This window comes from Neophocaena asiaeorientalis, unplaced genomic scaffold (genome assembly GCF_003031525.2).
Source record: "Neophocaena asiaeorientalis asiaeorientalis breed wild unplaced genomic scaffold, Neophocaena_asiaeorientalis_V1.1 scaffold275, whole genome shotgun sequence".
In the NCBI taxonomy this organism is placed as follows: domain Eukaryota; kingdom Metazoa; phylum Chordata; class Mammalia; order Artiodactyla; family Phocoenidae; genus Neophocaena; species Neophocaena asiaeorientalis.
Window position 1 is genome coordinate 10,220,653 of NW_020173679.1, and position 18,026 is coordinate 10,238,678.

An 18,026-nucleotide genomic window follows, 5' to 3' on the forward strand; every position below is an offset into this window, starting at 1 on the left:
TGACCACGACTGTCTATTCAGGAAAAATGAGAAATTCCAATGTTCAGACATTCCAATTTTCTAGGCTTTCCTAACTCCTGAACTCCACCGGAGAATTTAGTTTTTAGTTTCATTATGCAGTTTTCACAGTCTACTAGCGTTAGAAATACATAATATTAAAATGAGTTAAATGGCACAGGAAGTTTTTTTTTTTTTTTTTTTTACAGGAAGTTGTTAAAGGAGAAATTAGGAAAAAAGGAAGAGAACACTGGTGTTCCAAGAGCTACATGGGTTCCTTAGTATGTGTTGCGTTATTTTAGTCCTCACAACATCAGAATCATCTCCAGTTCATAAACGTAGAACCTGAGATTTACAGGAATTGAGCAACGTACCTCAAATTATATAGTTAATAAATGGCAGAGCGGGGATTTGAAGCCCGGTTTGTCTGACTTCACTCCTCCACTCTGCTGCCTCAAACAATATCTCAGGGCGACAACAAGAAAAAAAACATTTTTAAACCCAATTCTTATTTTATTGGTTCTCCTAAAAGTCTGTACAAAAATACATGCATTTGGAAAATTTCCATGGCATGAGATGAGTACGTTGTTGAAACTGATGACGACAATTACATTTTCTCAATTCTAAGACGTCATCTTTCATAAGACCCTATGTTGATTCTATTACAATGTTCTGGAGGAAAAAAAAATACCTCCACATAAAACGTGCTTATGAATTTTACGACTGAAGTAGATCTGAAACATGAAAAGAATGGGTCTAAGAATCAAGGCAACCGAAGACTTTTAGCCTCATTCTCCAATTTGCAGATCATATTGGTGTTAACTTACCTCTGCAAGTTTAGGTGAACTTGAGAGACTTTTACAGTCTGCACTACTGAAATCACAAGTGGAGGTTTATGTTACTTGAGGGTAGATTATTAGGATAAGACAGCGGTGCCTAATTTTTTGTTTCGTTTTGCTTTAAATCAAATGTCAATTGGGTAAAATATGTTTGACTGTTATGCTGCCTCCAAAGGAACAGAAAACAATTAATTCTATTCACTGAAGTGGATGAGAACAACATCTGATACTAGAATTTTTGTTAGTACGTTCTAAGAGACAGATGTTTCAAGTCAGAGTGTTTCAAATAGTCACAGAGATGTGTGGCCGCCTTGTCTCAGTCATTCAAGACATGAATAATGACTAAAAGGCATAGGTTAACTGAAAATGCCTCTACCACGAGAAAGATACAAAAAGTTTGACAGTTATCGTCCCTGGGTGATTTTCCTTGCTTATTTGTATTTCCAAAATGTACTACAGTGAGTATGTGTTTCCTTCATAATAATTATTTCTGCTTGTCATTCTTTAAAAAAGTTTCTAAGATGTTTTTCTATCCACCTGTTACTACTACTGTTTCTTACAAATGTTGTAGTCACGTGACATAAAAGAACAATTGAAAAGTTCAGTGGAGGGGAAAAAATAAATAAATTTTATAGACCAAAACCAAAAATCGATTGAGCTAGTTTCACTGATATTACCTATATTGTAAACATATTTTCAGTGTGAAAACTTGGTAAAGGTAGAGCAGAATTTTTGAAATTGGAATGATACTTGAAAATTCTGTACCTGTAGTCACTGTAGCTATAGAACTGAGAATACAGAGGTCCAGTAAACTTCTGTTACATTACGTTACACACACTCAGCTAAGGGTTACTGAGTTTTGGATTCTCTTAAAGAATTGTTAAGTGTTAGCCTCATTCAGGGCTAGGAAAGAACTGAGTCTAATAATGTCCAGGTTATCTAAAAACAAATCCCATGATAATTACACTTACTTCTGAATTTCCTCACATGGAAGACAGGCAGAGCAGTCTTCCTTGAGACTGTGAAGACAATTAATACAACATAGGAACTGTAGCTTCTGTAGGCACAAGGCAATTGCTACTATAAGGAGAGCTGCCAGGACCACGTTTCTGAACTGTGCATCAGTAACTTCGAAAATGGTACTCGTGTTCCTGGCTTGAATTACGGTAATTAGAATAGCAAGACTTTGACCTGTGACCATCCAACTATTAAAATTAAAGACAAGCCCAGGATTTCCCCCAAGCACTCTATAGGCTGAAAATAATCTTTCGGATATTGTTGCAGTCTCAGCCCAAACCCAAACCCAAACCCAAACCATGTTGCATTGTAATGTACTGAAGTGATGTGGTAAGCGACAGCACTGAAAGCCAGCAGAAGCCCACGGGGTTTCTTTCCATCAGACGTCCCATGATCGTTTATGGATAAATGAAGTAGGCCTGCTTCAGAGACTCGTAGCGAACAATGGCTCCATGGGTAAAGCATTAGGCAAAGCGGCTTCGTTAACATCTACTCAGTAATGCTCAGCCAGGGAAATGTGTCATGAGTCAGTGGACTTTGGCAGGTATATTCTCGCAATGCTGGACGTCAGAAATATACAGGGCAGCCAGATGCGGCTCTCTGCTTAGTTACCTGTTGCTCTGAGAGCTGCAATAGCTCGTGGGGGGGGTTTAGGAAAAGAGAGGTCTTGCCATTTTCCAGAAATCTCATTTGGATTGCAAAACAAAAAAGACAGAGAGGCCCAATAAGAATGACACAGAGCATGTTGTCTGCAATGTAACACACGCCACTGTGTTCCCCAAAGATTCATTTCCTAAAAGAGGCAAGTAAGACAGAATTACTTTGGAGATTTAAATTAGATGACGCACCCCACCTTCATCGCTTACTCCTTACCGAGCAGACTGGGCCATTTGGAAACCACACCTCACGTCAAATTTAACTACGGAAGTGTGACATCCAAGCTGTTGACAGAGCACTGTTACTTTTCTCAAACAGTTCACTTGCAGGCATTGTTAGAGAACCGCCCCTTGGACCAACTTGTAGAGAACAACACAAAAAGTCTAAGTGTGACCCGCAGAACTTGCTAGTGACCCACTGGAGATATTTTGCAGGGCTGCTCTCAAGAATCAGTACTGTCCACGCTACTTACCAAGATAACTAGCAGCATCTGGCCCGGTTAAGTGTTTGGAAACCCAGTTGTCAAATAGAGAGAAAACCTGTTGTTTAAAAATTGGTGACCAGAAAGTGTTATCTCTTCTTCCTCCGATCAGGGCTCTTTTTATTCCAGCTGGATGGCTTCACCCACCTTTATTGAACATGGGTAACTAGGCCAGCGATTTACAAGAGATCGGTTATTTCAATACCAGGAGTCTTACTGTTTACAATACCTGCAGAGACTGTTTTAGGTTATAAAGCCCTCTCACAGAAATCTGATCTCACTAGGGAAAGAAGAAATTTGTCTAAGGCATTGTCCTTTCTAGTCTCAATACCTTGAGGACAAACCTGTTATATAATTCAGCTCTTTACTATTTCCTTTACACCTGAGGCATCTTGGTTTTCTGCTGTAACACTGAATAACACCCTGTTCAAGATATTCAAAATCCAACTGGAATATAGTATCCTCAGCCAGAGCACTTAAATATTTCTTCAAGCTTAGAAATCCTTCAGTCATTTGCTGAAGTAGTATAACACCTAAGTGAACTAAGAAAAATAATTAAAACTGTTGATTCAAACATCTCTCTGTGTATAATGTTTTCTCTTGACAAGTTATTGTGTCCAAGACAAAACAAATCCCTTTGACGGTATCAGGAACTGGATGACTGCACTTTAAGTTACTGGGTAAATTAGGGGCCAAGTCTGGAGGAACGACTGAGTGAAAATGAGCTGGCTTCGGTGAGGACCATTGGGGGCTTTTTCTTAGCTTTCCCTGAGGCTGAAAATTTGAAGACACATTGGTATTTTCTGATTGCTCTGCTGCTGGAGTTAGCCAGCTGGACCCTAATTCTGATAATTGACGTCACCTCCCTTTTTAGACATCCTGCTGCTTCATTAACTTAAAAGTTGGGGTCAAATCGTATGTTACACGTACTGTACCGTAAAATGTAATTCTTCATTTTTCAAATATTATCTTTGGGTGTGTAAACCTTAAATGTCTTAAATATGGTATACTTTATACACTGGTAAGTATATTAGCTTCTTTGACACAAATTCCAGGAATATAAATCCTCCTCGGAGAATGTCCTGCCTCCCAAGGGTAACTTCAACTTGGGGACTCTTGGAGGACCGTCATGACTTCTCCGATGGACGAGAGATCCTACTGGGAATTAGACAAGACACAGCTAAGCTGTTCCTCAATTCATATGTTAGAGAACAATGACCACACTGGAAGAAACCTGAAAGCTTCTGAGTTCCTCTCTCTCAAACCCCCTAAGACCGAGTGGCATAGAGGATGTTATGAAAATCCAACTTTCCACGCACGAGGAGGAGTTTTAGGAGCTCACAGCGGAATGCAGCGAGCATTCAGGAAGTTAAGGTGGGGACTCTGGTTGGCATGGAAAAGCACTTTTAGAAAATGTACTCTTGAAAATGATCATTAACGTACCAGACCCTAACAGGCTTCAAAGGTACATAAGCAACCGCTTTTACTAAAATGTTGGATCCTTGCAGCGGACGATATAAATTGCATATAACGTGCAAGATACAACTTACAGTTAAATTGAATACTAGGGCATGCACCTGTTCTCTGGGAGGTTTTTTTCTAACGGAAAGAGATATTATCTATGTATGCAGAGAGAGAGAGGGACTAGAAAAATGGACATTTGTGTCCCCCTTTTCTCTTATATTTCAAACACAGACATCCCTGAGCCAGCGCCACTACATGGGACCTGAAATGTTTTAATTGTAAGCAACTGTCTAATTCTAGAGAGGTCTGACTAGTTAAATTTACAAAGGCAAGTAGCTGCTTTATTATTTTTTTTTTTAACAAATTTCTCCTTCAGTGACTATCCATGGTTTTCAACAGGTGAGGCTTCAGACCTTTTACAGGGATAAGGTTTTGATTTAGGAAGAACTTCCAAAAACTGAATTCTCCTATCACCCCAGGTTGGCAAACTACAGCCCATGGACCAAGTCCAGCCCAATGCAGGTCTGTGTATAAATACAGTTTTATTAGAACACAGTCACAACCATTCATTTTTGGATCGTCTGTGGCTGTTTTCATGTTTCAGCGGCAGAACTAAGAACAGTGGTTCCCCCTTATCCATGGTTTTGCTTTCAAGGTTTCAGCTACCCATTGGTCAACTGCGGTCTGAAAACAGTAAGTGAAAAATTCCAGAAATAAATAATTCACGAGCTTTAAATTGTGTGCTGTTCTGAGTAGCAGGGTGAAATCTCACACTGCCCCACTCTGTCCTGCCTGGGACGTGAATCATCCCTTTGTCCAGCGCATCCACACTGTGTATGCTACCTGCCTGTTAGTATAGGAGAAACAGTGTGTGTATGTACACATATACATAGCATTCGGTACTATCCACGGTCTCAGGTATCCACTGGGGGTCTTGGAACGTATCCCCCATGGATAAGGGGGAACTACTATATTGCAACGGACATTTATTATCTGGCCTTTTAAGGAAATGTTTTTGGACACTTGGCTTAAAATATAGTGAATAAATATTACCATCAACATAAATGTAGTGATACGGGAAATGATCTCTCCAGAGACATTAGAAGTTGGAGATTTTTTTCTGAAGCACTATCTTTTCTCTGAAATCTTGCAAATGACCAGATACGGTATTAGTGTAAGGTGAGAAGGGAGGGTGTTGGATGTAGCTGAGTTGATATAAATACAGTATTAGTGTAAGGTGAGAAGGGAGGGTGCTGGATGTAGCTGAGTTGATAGAGCTAACCGCCATGTTATATTTTACCTTAGCTCTTTGTCACGTTAGATTTTAAATGCATCTTCTCTTAAGACAAAAGGTGTCAAGTTAATCTAAATTCCAGTGTGATTTTGGTGAATTCAATTCCTGGCTTTTAAAAACCAGTTTTCTGCCAGTAAACCGTTTATTATAACTTAAGATGTGTCACAGCCACGTCTCCATACTTAGAGACCAGCATCACATTCTAAAATCTCATGAACACTCGTGGTGTCCGTTGAACACCCACTCACTATCACTTCCTTAAAACACAAATTCCCTCGGAACATCCACTCTTGACTGCAATATAGGATATACAGATTTCGGACACTTCACACCACCGTCTTTCTTCAGCGCTGTCATTAGATGCTGGAAGTCAGGTTTGTTCCCTATTGGATCATGAATGTCCTGAGTAGGGTTCAGAAAGGGCAGCTCTGGGTACTGACTTACCTCACAGCACCAGGGAAAGGGAGAGTTAGAAAATGAAACTATGTAACTCTAAACAAGAAATAGATGAGTTAAAAGAAAAACAACCGTATTGCCTAGTGAGCCTTTTTCCTTTAGAAATTTTGACACGGCAGTAGTCGAATTTCACGTGGCAGATTATTTTCATCGCAAATAACCACTTGCTTAAGGCTTTGTTCTAGTGCAGGCTTGTTGAGATTTAAACTTGTCCCACCAGCCACTGTTTTTTTTTACACTGAAGGCTTCTCCCACCAAGTGCTACGCATGCCCTGCGGTGGCTTCAGAAGGCCCTCCCTTTCACTTGCTCATGCATTTGTATGTCTATGGTTGTATGTGACTGTTTTCCTGTTGTATAAAGTAGCAGTGTTAGTAATTAGGGTTAGTTTTTATCTTATTTCATTCGAAATGGATGTGAAACTTTACGGGCATACCTAGACTGCAGCCCCATGCAAGCAAGCAAAAAGCAAAATATTGAAAATGGAAGATAAAGAGAAACTGGCTAGCAGGCAGCTAAACTCACCCTTTTGTACAGCCTATGGTCCACCAGGGGGCTTTGGACAGTAAAACAACACCAAAGAGCTATTAGCATGTGAGGGTCACAACAGAAATCTTATAAATAGCTTTATTTCAACAAAAAAGACTATAAAGGGTTCCTTTTTTGGTTGTTTTTGGAAAAAAAAGAAAAGGAGAGTGGTGGTGGGATATGTGAAATGAGCAGGTAGGAAATTCACCAATTTATCTTTTAGTCTAAAAATGCTGGGGTCCATGACTGAGCAAAATCCTTAAGGAAATGGGACACTTCTTACTGATTCCTGAAGCCACTTCCTACCTACCTTTTCTGAGAGGGTGTCATATGAGGTTGCCTATTTTAATGCTTCTAGGGGACAACACAGATGACAGTTTCTCTTAAAATAATATTCAATAACCCAGAATGGCAACAGGGTGACATTCATTCTAGGGAAAATGAGTTCAAACTTCCAGGATAGATTTTTCAGGATTTCTTCAGGTCCCTTCATTGAATATATGGGAATGGAAAGTGAATAGTGACCTTTGTCAGTAGACAAAGGTTTTATTCCAATTTGCCTGCACATTTTTCTAGCATCTGGAATATCAAAGGGCAAGTAAAGAAAAGAGCCAGTAGGGGTCATTGTTTAATCCCAAATAATGAACAGAAATTCAGATCCAAAATCTGATGCTCTCTTCATAAAAAAACTTATTAGCTTCACGAGGATATTACTGGTTAAAATATGGACCAAAGAAAGGCAAAATCCTCATGAAATGCTTTTCTACTTGTTTACAAAAGGAGAACTCTAAAAACATGAGTGAGACGATTCCTTCGTTCAGCCTTCTGTGGGAAGCAGCCTTTCAGGCGTTTATGTTTTGCTTAAACGTCTTACCCTCTCAATTCACTCAGTTCACCAAATGTAAACATGGTAGGCTTTGGCCAAAAAAAAAAAAAAAAAAAAAAAAAAAAAAAAAAAACATGGGACTTTATGTAGTTTTGCTCACAATGACCAAGGTGGCATTACCTATACATATTTTCAAAGTTTGAGGATAAGACCAGAAGAACCGAGGAGAATTTAACTTGTGAACGTTTGTTTGACGTGGCTTAAGGAAGAGCCACGTGGAGGCGATTTCCTCGAAGATAAAACCTGCTAGGAAAGTGTTAATCACAGACTCAGCAGTGCTGGATTGAATCCTCCTGGGTTTTTTGTTTTGCAGGAGGAAGAGGAAAAGGGGAGCAGAGTGTGAGCACGTGTGAGAATATATGGCAAAGGGTCCAGGTAAGGCCTTGATATTTTCACCAAAGGAAGAAAAGCAACTCCTCTATTTGGCTGCAAGTCCCCTAAGGCTAAGTCAAAGGTACGAGTAAATAAGAAGGAAACAGAGACTGACTCTGGTAAGGCCTGGAGGATTCATTTCATTACGTCCTGGCCATGCCGCATATTCTGATATGCATTTCCGAACAAGACTTGCTATTTCAGAGTATTGATGTGGGCACCTCATTGCTTAGCGTCACGGGGAAAACCCCATCACTGCGTGGCGGAGAGCAAACGCTCTGCGGAGGAATACGGTAAATGTGCCTGAGCTGCCCTGGCAGCATTCTAGCTAGAGAACACCGTATATAACCTAAAAAATGTTCCTGTAAAAGTTTTGATCACTGTGCATGTGTGGTTCTGTCCACATTCCCTTCCGTGGTCATGTAAACGAATTATTTTGTTAATTTAAGTAAAAGTGCACACAAGTAGCCAGTTAACCCCTAGTAAGTCTCAAAGTTAGAATACTGTCAAAGTTAGCAAGTAGACAGTTTGAGGGGAAAAAAAACTAAAGTGAAACCTCTGAGGAATCAAACTGCACCTGGACGCTCGGGCTTTGGGTACAATTAAACAGGAAAGAGGAAATCAGACATTAAAGAGCTTGTTTTCAAGTTTGGGTCTGTAAACTGCATAGCTCCCGATGCACAGAGAAGCGACAAAACTACGTGGAGAGCCATCTAAACACAGCTCAGTCGGCCAATGTCACAGAGGTCAGGCCGGAATATTAACCCAAGCAAAGAAAAGAAAAACACGGTTCACCAGCCCCCAAAATCTGAGTTAAGGACCTCGTCCTCACCAAGGCATCCCAAACTCAGGAAAACAAAGAGAAACTCCCCTGGCGTAGCTGTGCAGGAAGATGCTGGGGTCACCGGAGCCCACTTCTAGTTGGAAATGCACCTCTGTCTCGGGTGTGTTTCCTGCCCTGCCCAGTTTCATTCTGACCACCTCTCCTGTTTCTCATCACAGACTAGCTGGAATTGATCATTTGATGGAGGGTGTTAGCTCTGACACGGCCAGTAGAGGGCACCAACTATTTAGTGGAAATTCTACATCAGAAAATTTGGATGGCATTAGTGGTGTCGCAATCTTTCCTTCAGAATAGAAACTCTGTGTCTTTTCTGTTTGGACACACGTTAGCACAGTAAGGGTTCAGAGTGAAGAACACACTGCTAAAGAAAAATCTGGAATGAAAAGCCAGTCTGACTAAGTTGTCCTCGCACCCAAATTAAAACAAAAACACTGGCATGATCTCCGTGGTTCAATCTCTACACAGCATCGTCTGGAACAGCGACCGGTATTCTTATGGCAGCAACTCAGTCCCTAGTTAAAGAGCTCTGTTATCCTAGTGTCATTTGGGACGTGTACCCTGATTATTTGTGGGGGATTAGCTTCACCAAGGAGTTCATGAGTGGTTAAGGCGATGAGGGTGGTTTTATTATTCTCGACGAGGAAAATGTCGGGATGAGGGTTAATGTACCTGTGGCGACAGCGGCGTAGGAACCTCATTATTTTTCGAGCAGCCTGGTCCTGCTTTTTGGTTAGCAAACTGCTCCTGAAAAAGCCAGAATATGAATTACTGTCACGAGAAGCTGTAAAGCTTCACGTGCGAAAGTTGAAAGCCGGTCAGCGGTGAGAGAAAACTCTTAACCAAACAGCTCATGTGGCAAATCCAACAGCACAAGCCTATTTTATGGTTCTGAGTCTGGGCATCCCTGGGGGAGAAGGAAGGAGGGCACTACAGACACTTTCACCTACTTGGAGGGAGATAATAGAAAGACTAAAGATAAGATGTCCTGTAACTGTTCTGCCCCAAGTCTTTATAAGCTCGTTTGTTCAAAAAGGCATTAGACAGACTTTCTCGGTTTAGAAATTGATTCGCCTGTGTTTGCTGCTCTCTTTGGGCTATTATTTTCTAAACTTCTTTCGTCAGTGTATTTTCCGGTGCTAGAAGTTTTTATTACACTCTTCAAAATGGAGTGGCTTAGTACTACTTACTCTCCCAAGGTCTTAGGTATGGAAACGCTACAATTTAGACGACTATATTACAGCGCCAGCTTTCTGAGTAGGAACTGTGGTCCAGCCAGACTCTGATACAAGGTGAAACTGGGTGGTGGCATCAAAATGATTGGATGGGGGGTGGGGAGAGAGAAAGGAGAAGCTAAATAGACAAAAACAGGCAAAGAGGACAGGTGTAACTCTACGAACACGTGACATCTGGACTGGTCTGGGAAGAAAAGAGCTGCAAGATGCTTTACTCCTTGTACAGGCCTGCGTGTCAACAAGGGGCAGTTCTTTCGACTCAGCTGGGGTTCTCTTGGCCGCCACGAATCTTGACCCACCTGAGTTTCTGCTGTACGATGACTGCCGTCCGCCGAGCCTGCCGTCTCCTGCCACACTTTTTATAACTCCGGTAAAACTTCTGGATCAGCACAGCAGCACGCCGGCTCTGCTGAAATTTTTTTTGTTCGTAGTAACTTCGGAATTTGCTCTGGATCAGGATGGCAGCCTGTGTCATCTTTTTATAAAGTGCATACTGCAGGGGGAACAAGAAGAAGCACAGCAGTAACAAGGGGGGCCACGCAGGCCTGGGTGTCCTCTGAGCCCACCAGGTGGGGACGGCAAGAAGGAAAACTTTTCCCTTTCTTGTGATATTCTCTGGGGGTGCATCATTAAAGAGGCAAACTAGGCATCTTTTCACCTACCTTTCCAAAATGCAAAATGTTACTTTAAGGGTTTCCTTCAGACAATGCATTGATTTAAATGTGGGTTTTTTCCCCCCCAAATATCAAAATTGTTTGCCCTTTTTGGAAAAAAGTTTTAATGGCAATAAACTGAGACATTTAGGAATCGAAAAAGTATTATTTAGGAGGTAAAACTTGAAATGCTGAAGACGAATATTTCCTATCCAATTTGGAAACATTTTAAATTAACCTCCCATTTTTAATTGGATGCCTCGCAATTCCTGCCAAACACAAATCTACTTAGCAATCAGCATCTGATTTCTAACTAGCATTCCCCTCGACAGATTTCTGAGTTACAAGGTCCCAAATACAAGGCTTATCATGAAACGCTGACACCTTTAAGCCATTTTAACCTGCAAAAGATTAATGCTCGTAAGACCGACAGTGGGGTGAAGCCATGAAACTTGGAAAGCGGCCCCGGAGCCGGGGACGGCTTGGGAGCCAGGCCCAGCACCCTCCGGCCAGCTTGCCGCAGAGATGGAAAGTGAGGCATGAAGGCACGGTGCGGGGAGGATGGGTCCTCTTCCCTATCAGAGTCCAGGCAGGAAAAATGCAGAGCTCTCCAGATTTTAAAAAAGACTATGTCCAGATTGCTAACGACACAGACAAGTCTGGGGACAGGAAGTCACAGAGAAGCGCTTTGCTCACAAGAAGGCAACTTACCATCAGAGGGACAAGTATTCCTCAGAAAATCCCTGTGCCTAAGTATCTCTCTGCATGTACGAGGTGGAGTGAGGAAAGGAAACAGACACAGGGCCCTTCTGCAAGAATCCTGTTTAGTCTTATCTGACCCGCCTGACATTTTCATTTGGCCAAAAGTCTTTTAAGACAAGGATGCTGCATCCTACAGCGCTTCCATCGCCTTGACCCGTGCGCTCTGCATAGTCAGAACCTCCCGGGCCACGGTGAAGCACGATGGGAAAAAGGGAAACATCTTCAGTGGCTCACAGGGTTCACGGCAATTGTTTTGGATGGATTGTTTAGATGGACACTGGCCAAGAAAATGTCCAATGACTGTTACTGCTGAAACCCACTGCAACGGCATCACCACGTGGTCCCCAGAGGATAGATGTGCTGTGGTGAGGTGGCCGGGCGAGGGGGGTATGCCTACGGAATGACCGTGCCATCTTAATGGCCCCTTCTTGTAGCTGGTGATGGGTGTGAAGTGTGTGACTCTGGTGGAATGGTTTGTGAGAGGACTTGGGTGTATCATTACCTTCAAGGCTATCCATGTCAGCTTGGGGGAGAAACAGAAAATACAAGATTAATGTTAGATTGCCGAATAGAAGGAAATGAAAAACCAGAACCAGAACCAATGAAACTCCCAACCAAAAAAAAAAAAAAAAAAGGAAAAAAGGCAACCTGGCTATCTTCATGCCTTCCATCTTCCAAAATACTTGTCTTATATTTGTCAGTATTTTTTTTTAGATGCCTTCCGACTTTCTGGTTGTAGCCAACACTTCTTTGGGAGGGGATTAAAAAAAAACCAAACTCACGTTTTGGAATTAATACCTGCTGAGATCACAGACTTGAAACTTGATTCTGAGTATTGCTCGAGCTAACAACAAGCCAGGATGGTTCCCTGCTGTGGGGCTACAGGGACTGTGGTGTCAGCGTTTACACAATAAACCTTCATTTCCTGGGATCACGAACTCAATCGGCTGTAAGCTAAAGAGGTTCCCCGCCCCTCACCGTTAGAGCTTAATCCTAAAGAAACTTGAGAATGGCAACCTGAATCAGACAAACGCTAGAAATAACAAGAGAACAGAATCCTGGATTTCTGTGTGGCTGGTGTACATTCCTTAAACAAAAATGTAAGACCTACCGAAAGCACAACCTAATAAAAGGTTCTAGAATCTACTGACAGGACCGAGTTTTATTGTATGAACCGGTCAGAACTCAATTCGGCAATTTTTAACATTTTATCACCACCTAGGTGGTTAGAAAGGTCTAATATTTACTTAATCTCTCTGAGCCTCAGCTTCTTCATCTGCAAAATGGAAATAAAATTGTTTACTTCAGATATTTTTGTAAGGAGAAAATGAGATGATGAGCATAGAAGATCCAGGACGTGCTAGGTGCTCTCTTCCCCATTGATGGGAGCTACGTGACCCTGCAGGTAGTTTCAGAAATAGCAATACTGCACGAAAGAGTAACTCAGATACTCTTCCTGCGACACTTAACTAAGGAATACAAAACAGTCTGGAATACAAAACGGTTTAAGATATTCTGGGCTTCTTCAGATTTTTACAATTCTTCATTTTAAATCGGATAAGAAGAAGCCAAAAGGAAAAACCGCTAAGGACTATGTAATGTATATAATTCAAGGCCAACGATAACAATTAGTATTTACCTACTCCAATCACCATATTAAATTCCCTTGAGTTCTTTAATTACTAAATAGTTTATAGGTAAAATGACTGAGACACACAGCCTTATTTCAGACACAAATAACTTCCTCCGTATCAGACCAATTCTGCAGGCAGGTGATACCACTAAGAGGCCAACGATCTGAACAAAAATTATTTTGCGGCATTAGTTGCAGGTGGCTTTTTGTTTGCTTGTTTTTGTTTTTTTCCCTTCTGGGACATTTCCCTTTGGTTTTTCTTTTTTTTTTTTTGCGGTACGCCGGGCCTCTCACTGTTGTGGCCTCTCCCGTTGCGGACCACAAGCTCCAGATGCGCAGGCTCAGCGGCCATGGCTCACGGGCCCAGCCGCTCCACAGCATGTGGGATCTTCCCGGACCGGGGCACGAACCCACGTCCCCTGCATCGGCAGGCGGACTCTCAACCGCTGCGCCACCAGGGAAGCCCCCCTTCGGTTTTTAATCAAGGCAAGTCAAAGTCAGTCTTTGGATCAGGCACTGGATGTCGTGCTCTTTGCCAAACCACACACCAGACCCCCCCAGGCCTGTTTGGATGCTGTGTGAATAAGGCACGTTCCCATGGCGACCCAGAAGCTGGCTCACCTGTTTATATTTTCTGTAACAACGCTGAATGACAGCTGCTGCCACTTCCTGCTGCTCCCGCAAGGGTCGGCCCTTCAAGGGAAAGTGAGGCAAGAAAAGAAATAATGATGTCGTACAAAATATGCAACATTCCCAAGACTTAAATGGAATCATGACTCATTTAATTGACTTTCTCAGAACTGAGACCAGAGGTTTACCAAAATGCAGTGAGAAGTTAGTATCAGGATAAATTAAAAAAATGAATTTACAGAATAACTCTCTTATTATTCCTGCTTCTAAATAGAACCGTCATATTTGGATGTTAGGAGGCCTAAAACAATATTCATTTTCAAAGTATTTAAAGAATTAGGTATTGCACTATTTGTCCTTATAAATTTCCGTTCTCTGCTGTCTTTCCTAAGATAACACCAAGTCCTCTACTTTTGTTTTTATTTATTTATTTATTTTTGGCTGTGTTGGGTCTTTGTTGCTGCGCTCGGACTTTCTCTAGTTGCGGCGAGCGGGGGCTACTCTTCATTGTGGTACACGGGCTCCTCATTGCGGTGGCTTCTCTTGCTGCAGAGCATAGGCTCTAGGTGCACGGGCTTCAGTAGTTGTGGCATATAGGCTCCGTAGTTGTGGCTCTCGGGCTGTAGAGTGCAGGCTCAGTAGTTGTGGCGCACGGGCTTAGTTGCTCTGCGGCATGTGGGATCTTCCCGGACCAGGGCTCGAACCCGTGTCCACTGCATTGGCAGATGAATTCTTAACCACTGCGCCACCAGGGAAGTCTGGGTCCTCTACTTTTGGATCAATGATTGATGGCTCGTAACACCTTCTTAAGGAGGTCAGAGACTCCTCTGAGAAACTGTGGAAGTCTCTGGACCCTCTCCCACCAAAAATGCACTTTACCATACAATTTTAGGACAATCAGTCACCAGGCCTCCAGCTAGAAACCCCTGCTCTAGGTCATAAATTCCTTGCGGCAGAGGTGTCAACTTACTTTATATTAATTAGATAATAAATATCCATTATTATTACCAACAGTTCAGATGATGACAACCATCACACTACTTGTCAGTTTTATTTCACTAAAGCTTCTGACAATTATTAATAATCTCATGGGACCTAATTAATAATGTCAACTAACAATTCTATCGATTCAGAAGAAAAAAAAAGAAACAGCGTATGTTTTAGTTTGAACGACTCTGACTTTCCCGACCTTAAGAGCGTCACCGCATCAGGACTCTGTTGTCTTTTACCTTGTACTTCCGGAAAGCTGTCTGGACAAGCCTGGCCGCTTCATAGAGTTCTCTCTGTTCGTGATCAGACAGAGTCAGCTGAGCAAATTCATTCTCCACCTTCTCACTGGTAGACGCACTCAGGAATTCAGACCAGTCTGCGGCGGAGGGAAGGCTGGGTTTCTCGAAAGCTATTTCACTGACTGGTGAGCCTACAGGGCTCAGGCTGGTATTAGAAGAAGGGGTTAGAGGCTCGTTATATGCACTTCTGAAACAAGAAGAGACACAGGGGAGAGAGGCTGGTGATTGATTGGTTTGCATGATGCATTGCACGCTGGTCAACGAGACAAGATGGTACCTACTGTGGACCATGAGGGATATGCCTTCACTCAGTCCAGAGAGCTGCTAAGCAGACTCTGAATGTCCTTCAATTAGTAACTTCACACTGAGCACCTGTTATGAGTTTAGTACTGTGCTAAGTACTAAATCCACTGAGTCCCCCATCCAATCGTGAAACTTCAGGTGAACTGGCGGGGGAACACCAGGATACATTATCTCCTGCGCTCTGACGTGGGAAGAAAAATCACGGGAGAGGTGAGGACATGAGGGGGCCTTGGAAGAGGCAATGGAACTCGTCTTAACGCTTCCTTCCTTCCTTGACAAGGCCATTCATTACACGGAACTCCTCAGATCCAGTGGGCCTCCGGAGCCTCCACGTAAACCCGGGAGCTGGCCCTGGGGAGTGGCCCACAAACGCTACTGACCTGATCTGGGCGGCATTTGGCAGATGGTCTGCGTCCGCTAGGTAACCGGCCAGCCAGCTCATCGTACTGCTGATGGTGGCCGCGTCTGTCCTCTCCAATGCCGGGGACTCCGTGGGCACAAAGTTCTCCTGCTTGATCCGCTCAGGGGTGGCTTCGATGATGTGCTCTGCCAAGGTCATCATGTTCACCTGGGGCCCAGAGGTCACAGAACACTCAGGTCAGGGTGGCCCCTTAGAGGTTATCCAGGCCTACCCCCACTCCCCCCACCGTGGAAAGAAAGAAAGGGGAGAGGGCGGGCTTACACCTCAGTCCAGTGCCCTCCCATCTCATCGTAAGGTTTTCCGATTCACCTGAACGTGCTGAGATCCCAGATCTGATTACCTCCACATCACAGTTCGGTCCCAAACCTTAAGTCTTTGAGAACGTCAGGCTTGCGCCTACTTTCCACTCTCAGCTAGGATCAACCAGTTAAGGATGCTATGACTGGGCAGTCCTGGTCATATTACTGTAGTGACACTACTGGTTACCTGACCACCATCACCCCATTGTGCCTTGCCCAGAGAACCCCAGTTTTGCAGAGAGCAGCAACGAGCCAACATCCAGGGGACAGCTCGTGACTGATACAAGCCAACTGTCCTAATCCCCTTCTTGGTCTCCCACCTTCCGTGCACCAAGGAGGGGAGGATCCGTGACCCACTTCTGGACAGGAGACTGCACAGAAGTCTGCTGGGTGGGCTCTGGGCAAAGCTTTTGCTTTCCTGATGAAAGGTATCGATGCACCTGGCCCTTTCCCCCTCCTCTTCCTGCTCTGACTACAGATGAGCTCCAGAAGCTACATTACAACCGTAAAGCAACAAGCACGAAGACGAAAGGCAAAAGAACAGAAAATCCAGAAAAAATCCTGGTCCCGGATGGCATTATTGAGCAATTGAACCTCTGGACTTCTATGAGAAAAATAAATCATTTTCTTATTAAACCCCTGGAGTTAGGTTGCTGATACCTGCACCCAAAATACATTCCTAATGGATACATTTAGGAATCCTCAAAACTAGTCTGGAGTAGATATATGTGGTCAGAATCAGAGATATGACCTTGTTTTTAAAAGTTTCCTTGCACAACTCTTGAAAATGGAAGTTGAGATATAGCAGTTTAAGTTTTTAAGTGAATTGAAAATGTTCTGAAAGGATCTATACAAAAATGACAAAATGCTTATCTTACAACATGCGTGAACCTGAAAAACATTATGCTAAGTGAAAGAAGCCAGACACAGAATATGACAGGTTATGATTCCATTTACACAACATTTCTAGAAAAAGAAAAATTCTAGGGGAGAGAAATCAGATCAGTGGTTGCCCAGGGCTGGTATGGGAACAGAGAGTGACTGCAAAGGGGCACAGGGAACTTTTGGGGTGTGATGGAAGTGTTCTAAATGGGACCACGATGATGCGCAGCTGTAAAAATTCACAAAAGTTCATTGCACTGGGAACTTAAAGTGAGTGAATTTTATGGTATGTAAATTACACCTAAATAAAACTCTTAAAAACACTTATCTTGGGTAACTTTCTAAATTTTCAACAAAGAACAAGAATTATTGTGACAGGAATAAAAATGAAAACATTTAAGGAAAAAAATATCACAGCTTTTCTTTTCCTTTTATATTGGCTCTCTTGGTTTGTGAGTCAAACAGGAGGAGGTAAGTCCTACCTTGATTTTTTTTCATGAAAGTATTAAAAAGTGGAATTTCTTGAGACTGAAGGTTGTAACTATCTGTGGTCACTCCTCTCCCAAACCCTCTATTTTATAAACACGTGTCAGTGTAAGAACACCTTAATATCATAATAAATGCAACATTTTGAGTAGCTGATTTTTCATTGTGATAGCTACAAAAGGCAATGGAATTTAAATGACTTTCAGGTTTTTTATTCAAATGATGTTGGGTTTTTATTTAAATTCTCTTTGGGTCCTAGTATATGAGCAGTTTTCATAAATGGTCTTGGATATCTAAAAAGAACACTGACATGTATATTTACTATGTGTATTCATACATCTACATAATTATATATATATATCATACATTAAATACACATAGTCAAACTTTCTAATTGTATTGTCAATATTTTCATATCCTCTTCATACTTGAGCTGACAAATTTTGAAACAACTGTGTTAGTCTCACACTATGATTATAGTTATGGTTCCACATTTCTTCAATCTTTACTTGCTTTAATATTTAGAAGCTATGTTGTTAGGTGCATAATGGCTCATTACAGTCATATCGTTTTGACAAATTATATATATATATATATATATAT

General features: G+C 42.3%; 1 protein-coding gene across 2 annotated transcripts in view; it reads right to left on the minus strand.

Annotated features, from left to right (window-relative positions):
- CAMTA1 (calmodulin binding transcription activator 1) overlaps nucleotides 1-18,026 on the minus strand; it is an 841,285-nt gene that overhangs the window by 3,668 nt on the left and 819,591 nt on the right. For both annotated transcript variants that reach the window (XM_024749944.1, XM_024749943.1), the window contains 6 exons: nucleotides 15,716-15,903; nucleotides 14,973-15,219; nucleotides 13,735-13,806; nucleotides 11,983-12,003; nucleotides 10,365-10,558; nucleotides 9,503-9,577 (listed from right to left, as the gene is read on the minus strand). In XM_024749944.1, coding sequence (XP_024605712.1) covers nucleotides 9,503-9,577; nucleotides 10,365-10,558; nucleotides 11,983-12,003; nucleotides 13,735-13,806; nucleotides 14,973-15,219; nucleotides 15,716-15,903 — 797 coding nt within the window. The remainder of the gene's footprint in view (nucleotides 1-9,502; nucleotides 9,578-10,364; nucleotides 10,559-11,982; nucleotides 12,004-13,734; nucleotides 13,807-14,972; nucleotides 15,220-15,715; nucleotides 15,904-18,026) is intronic.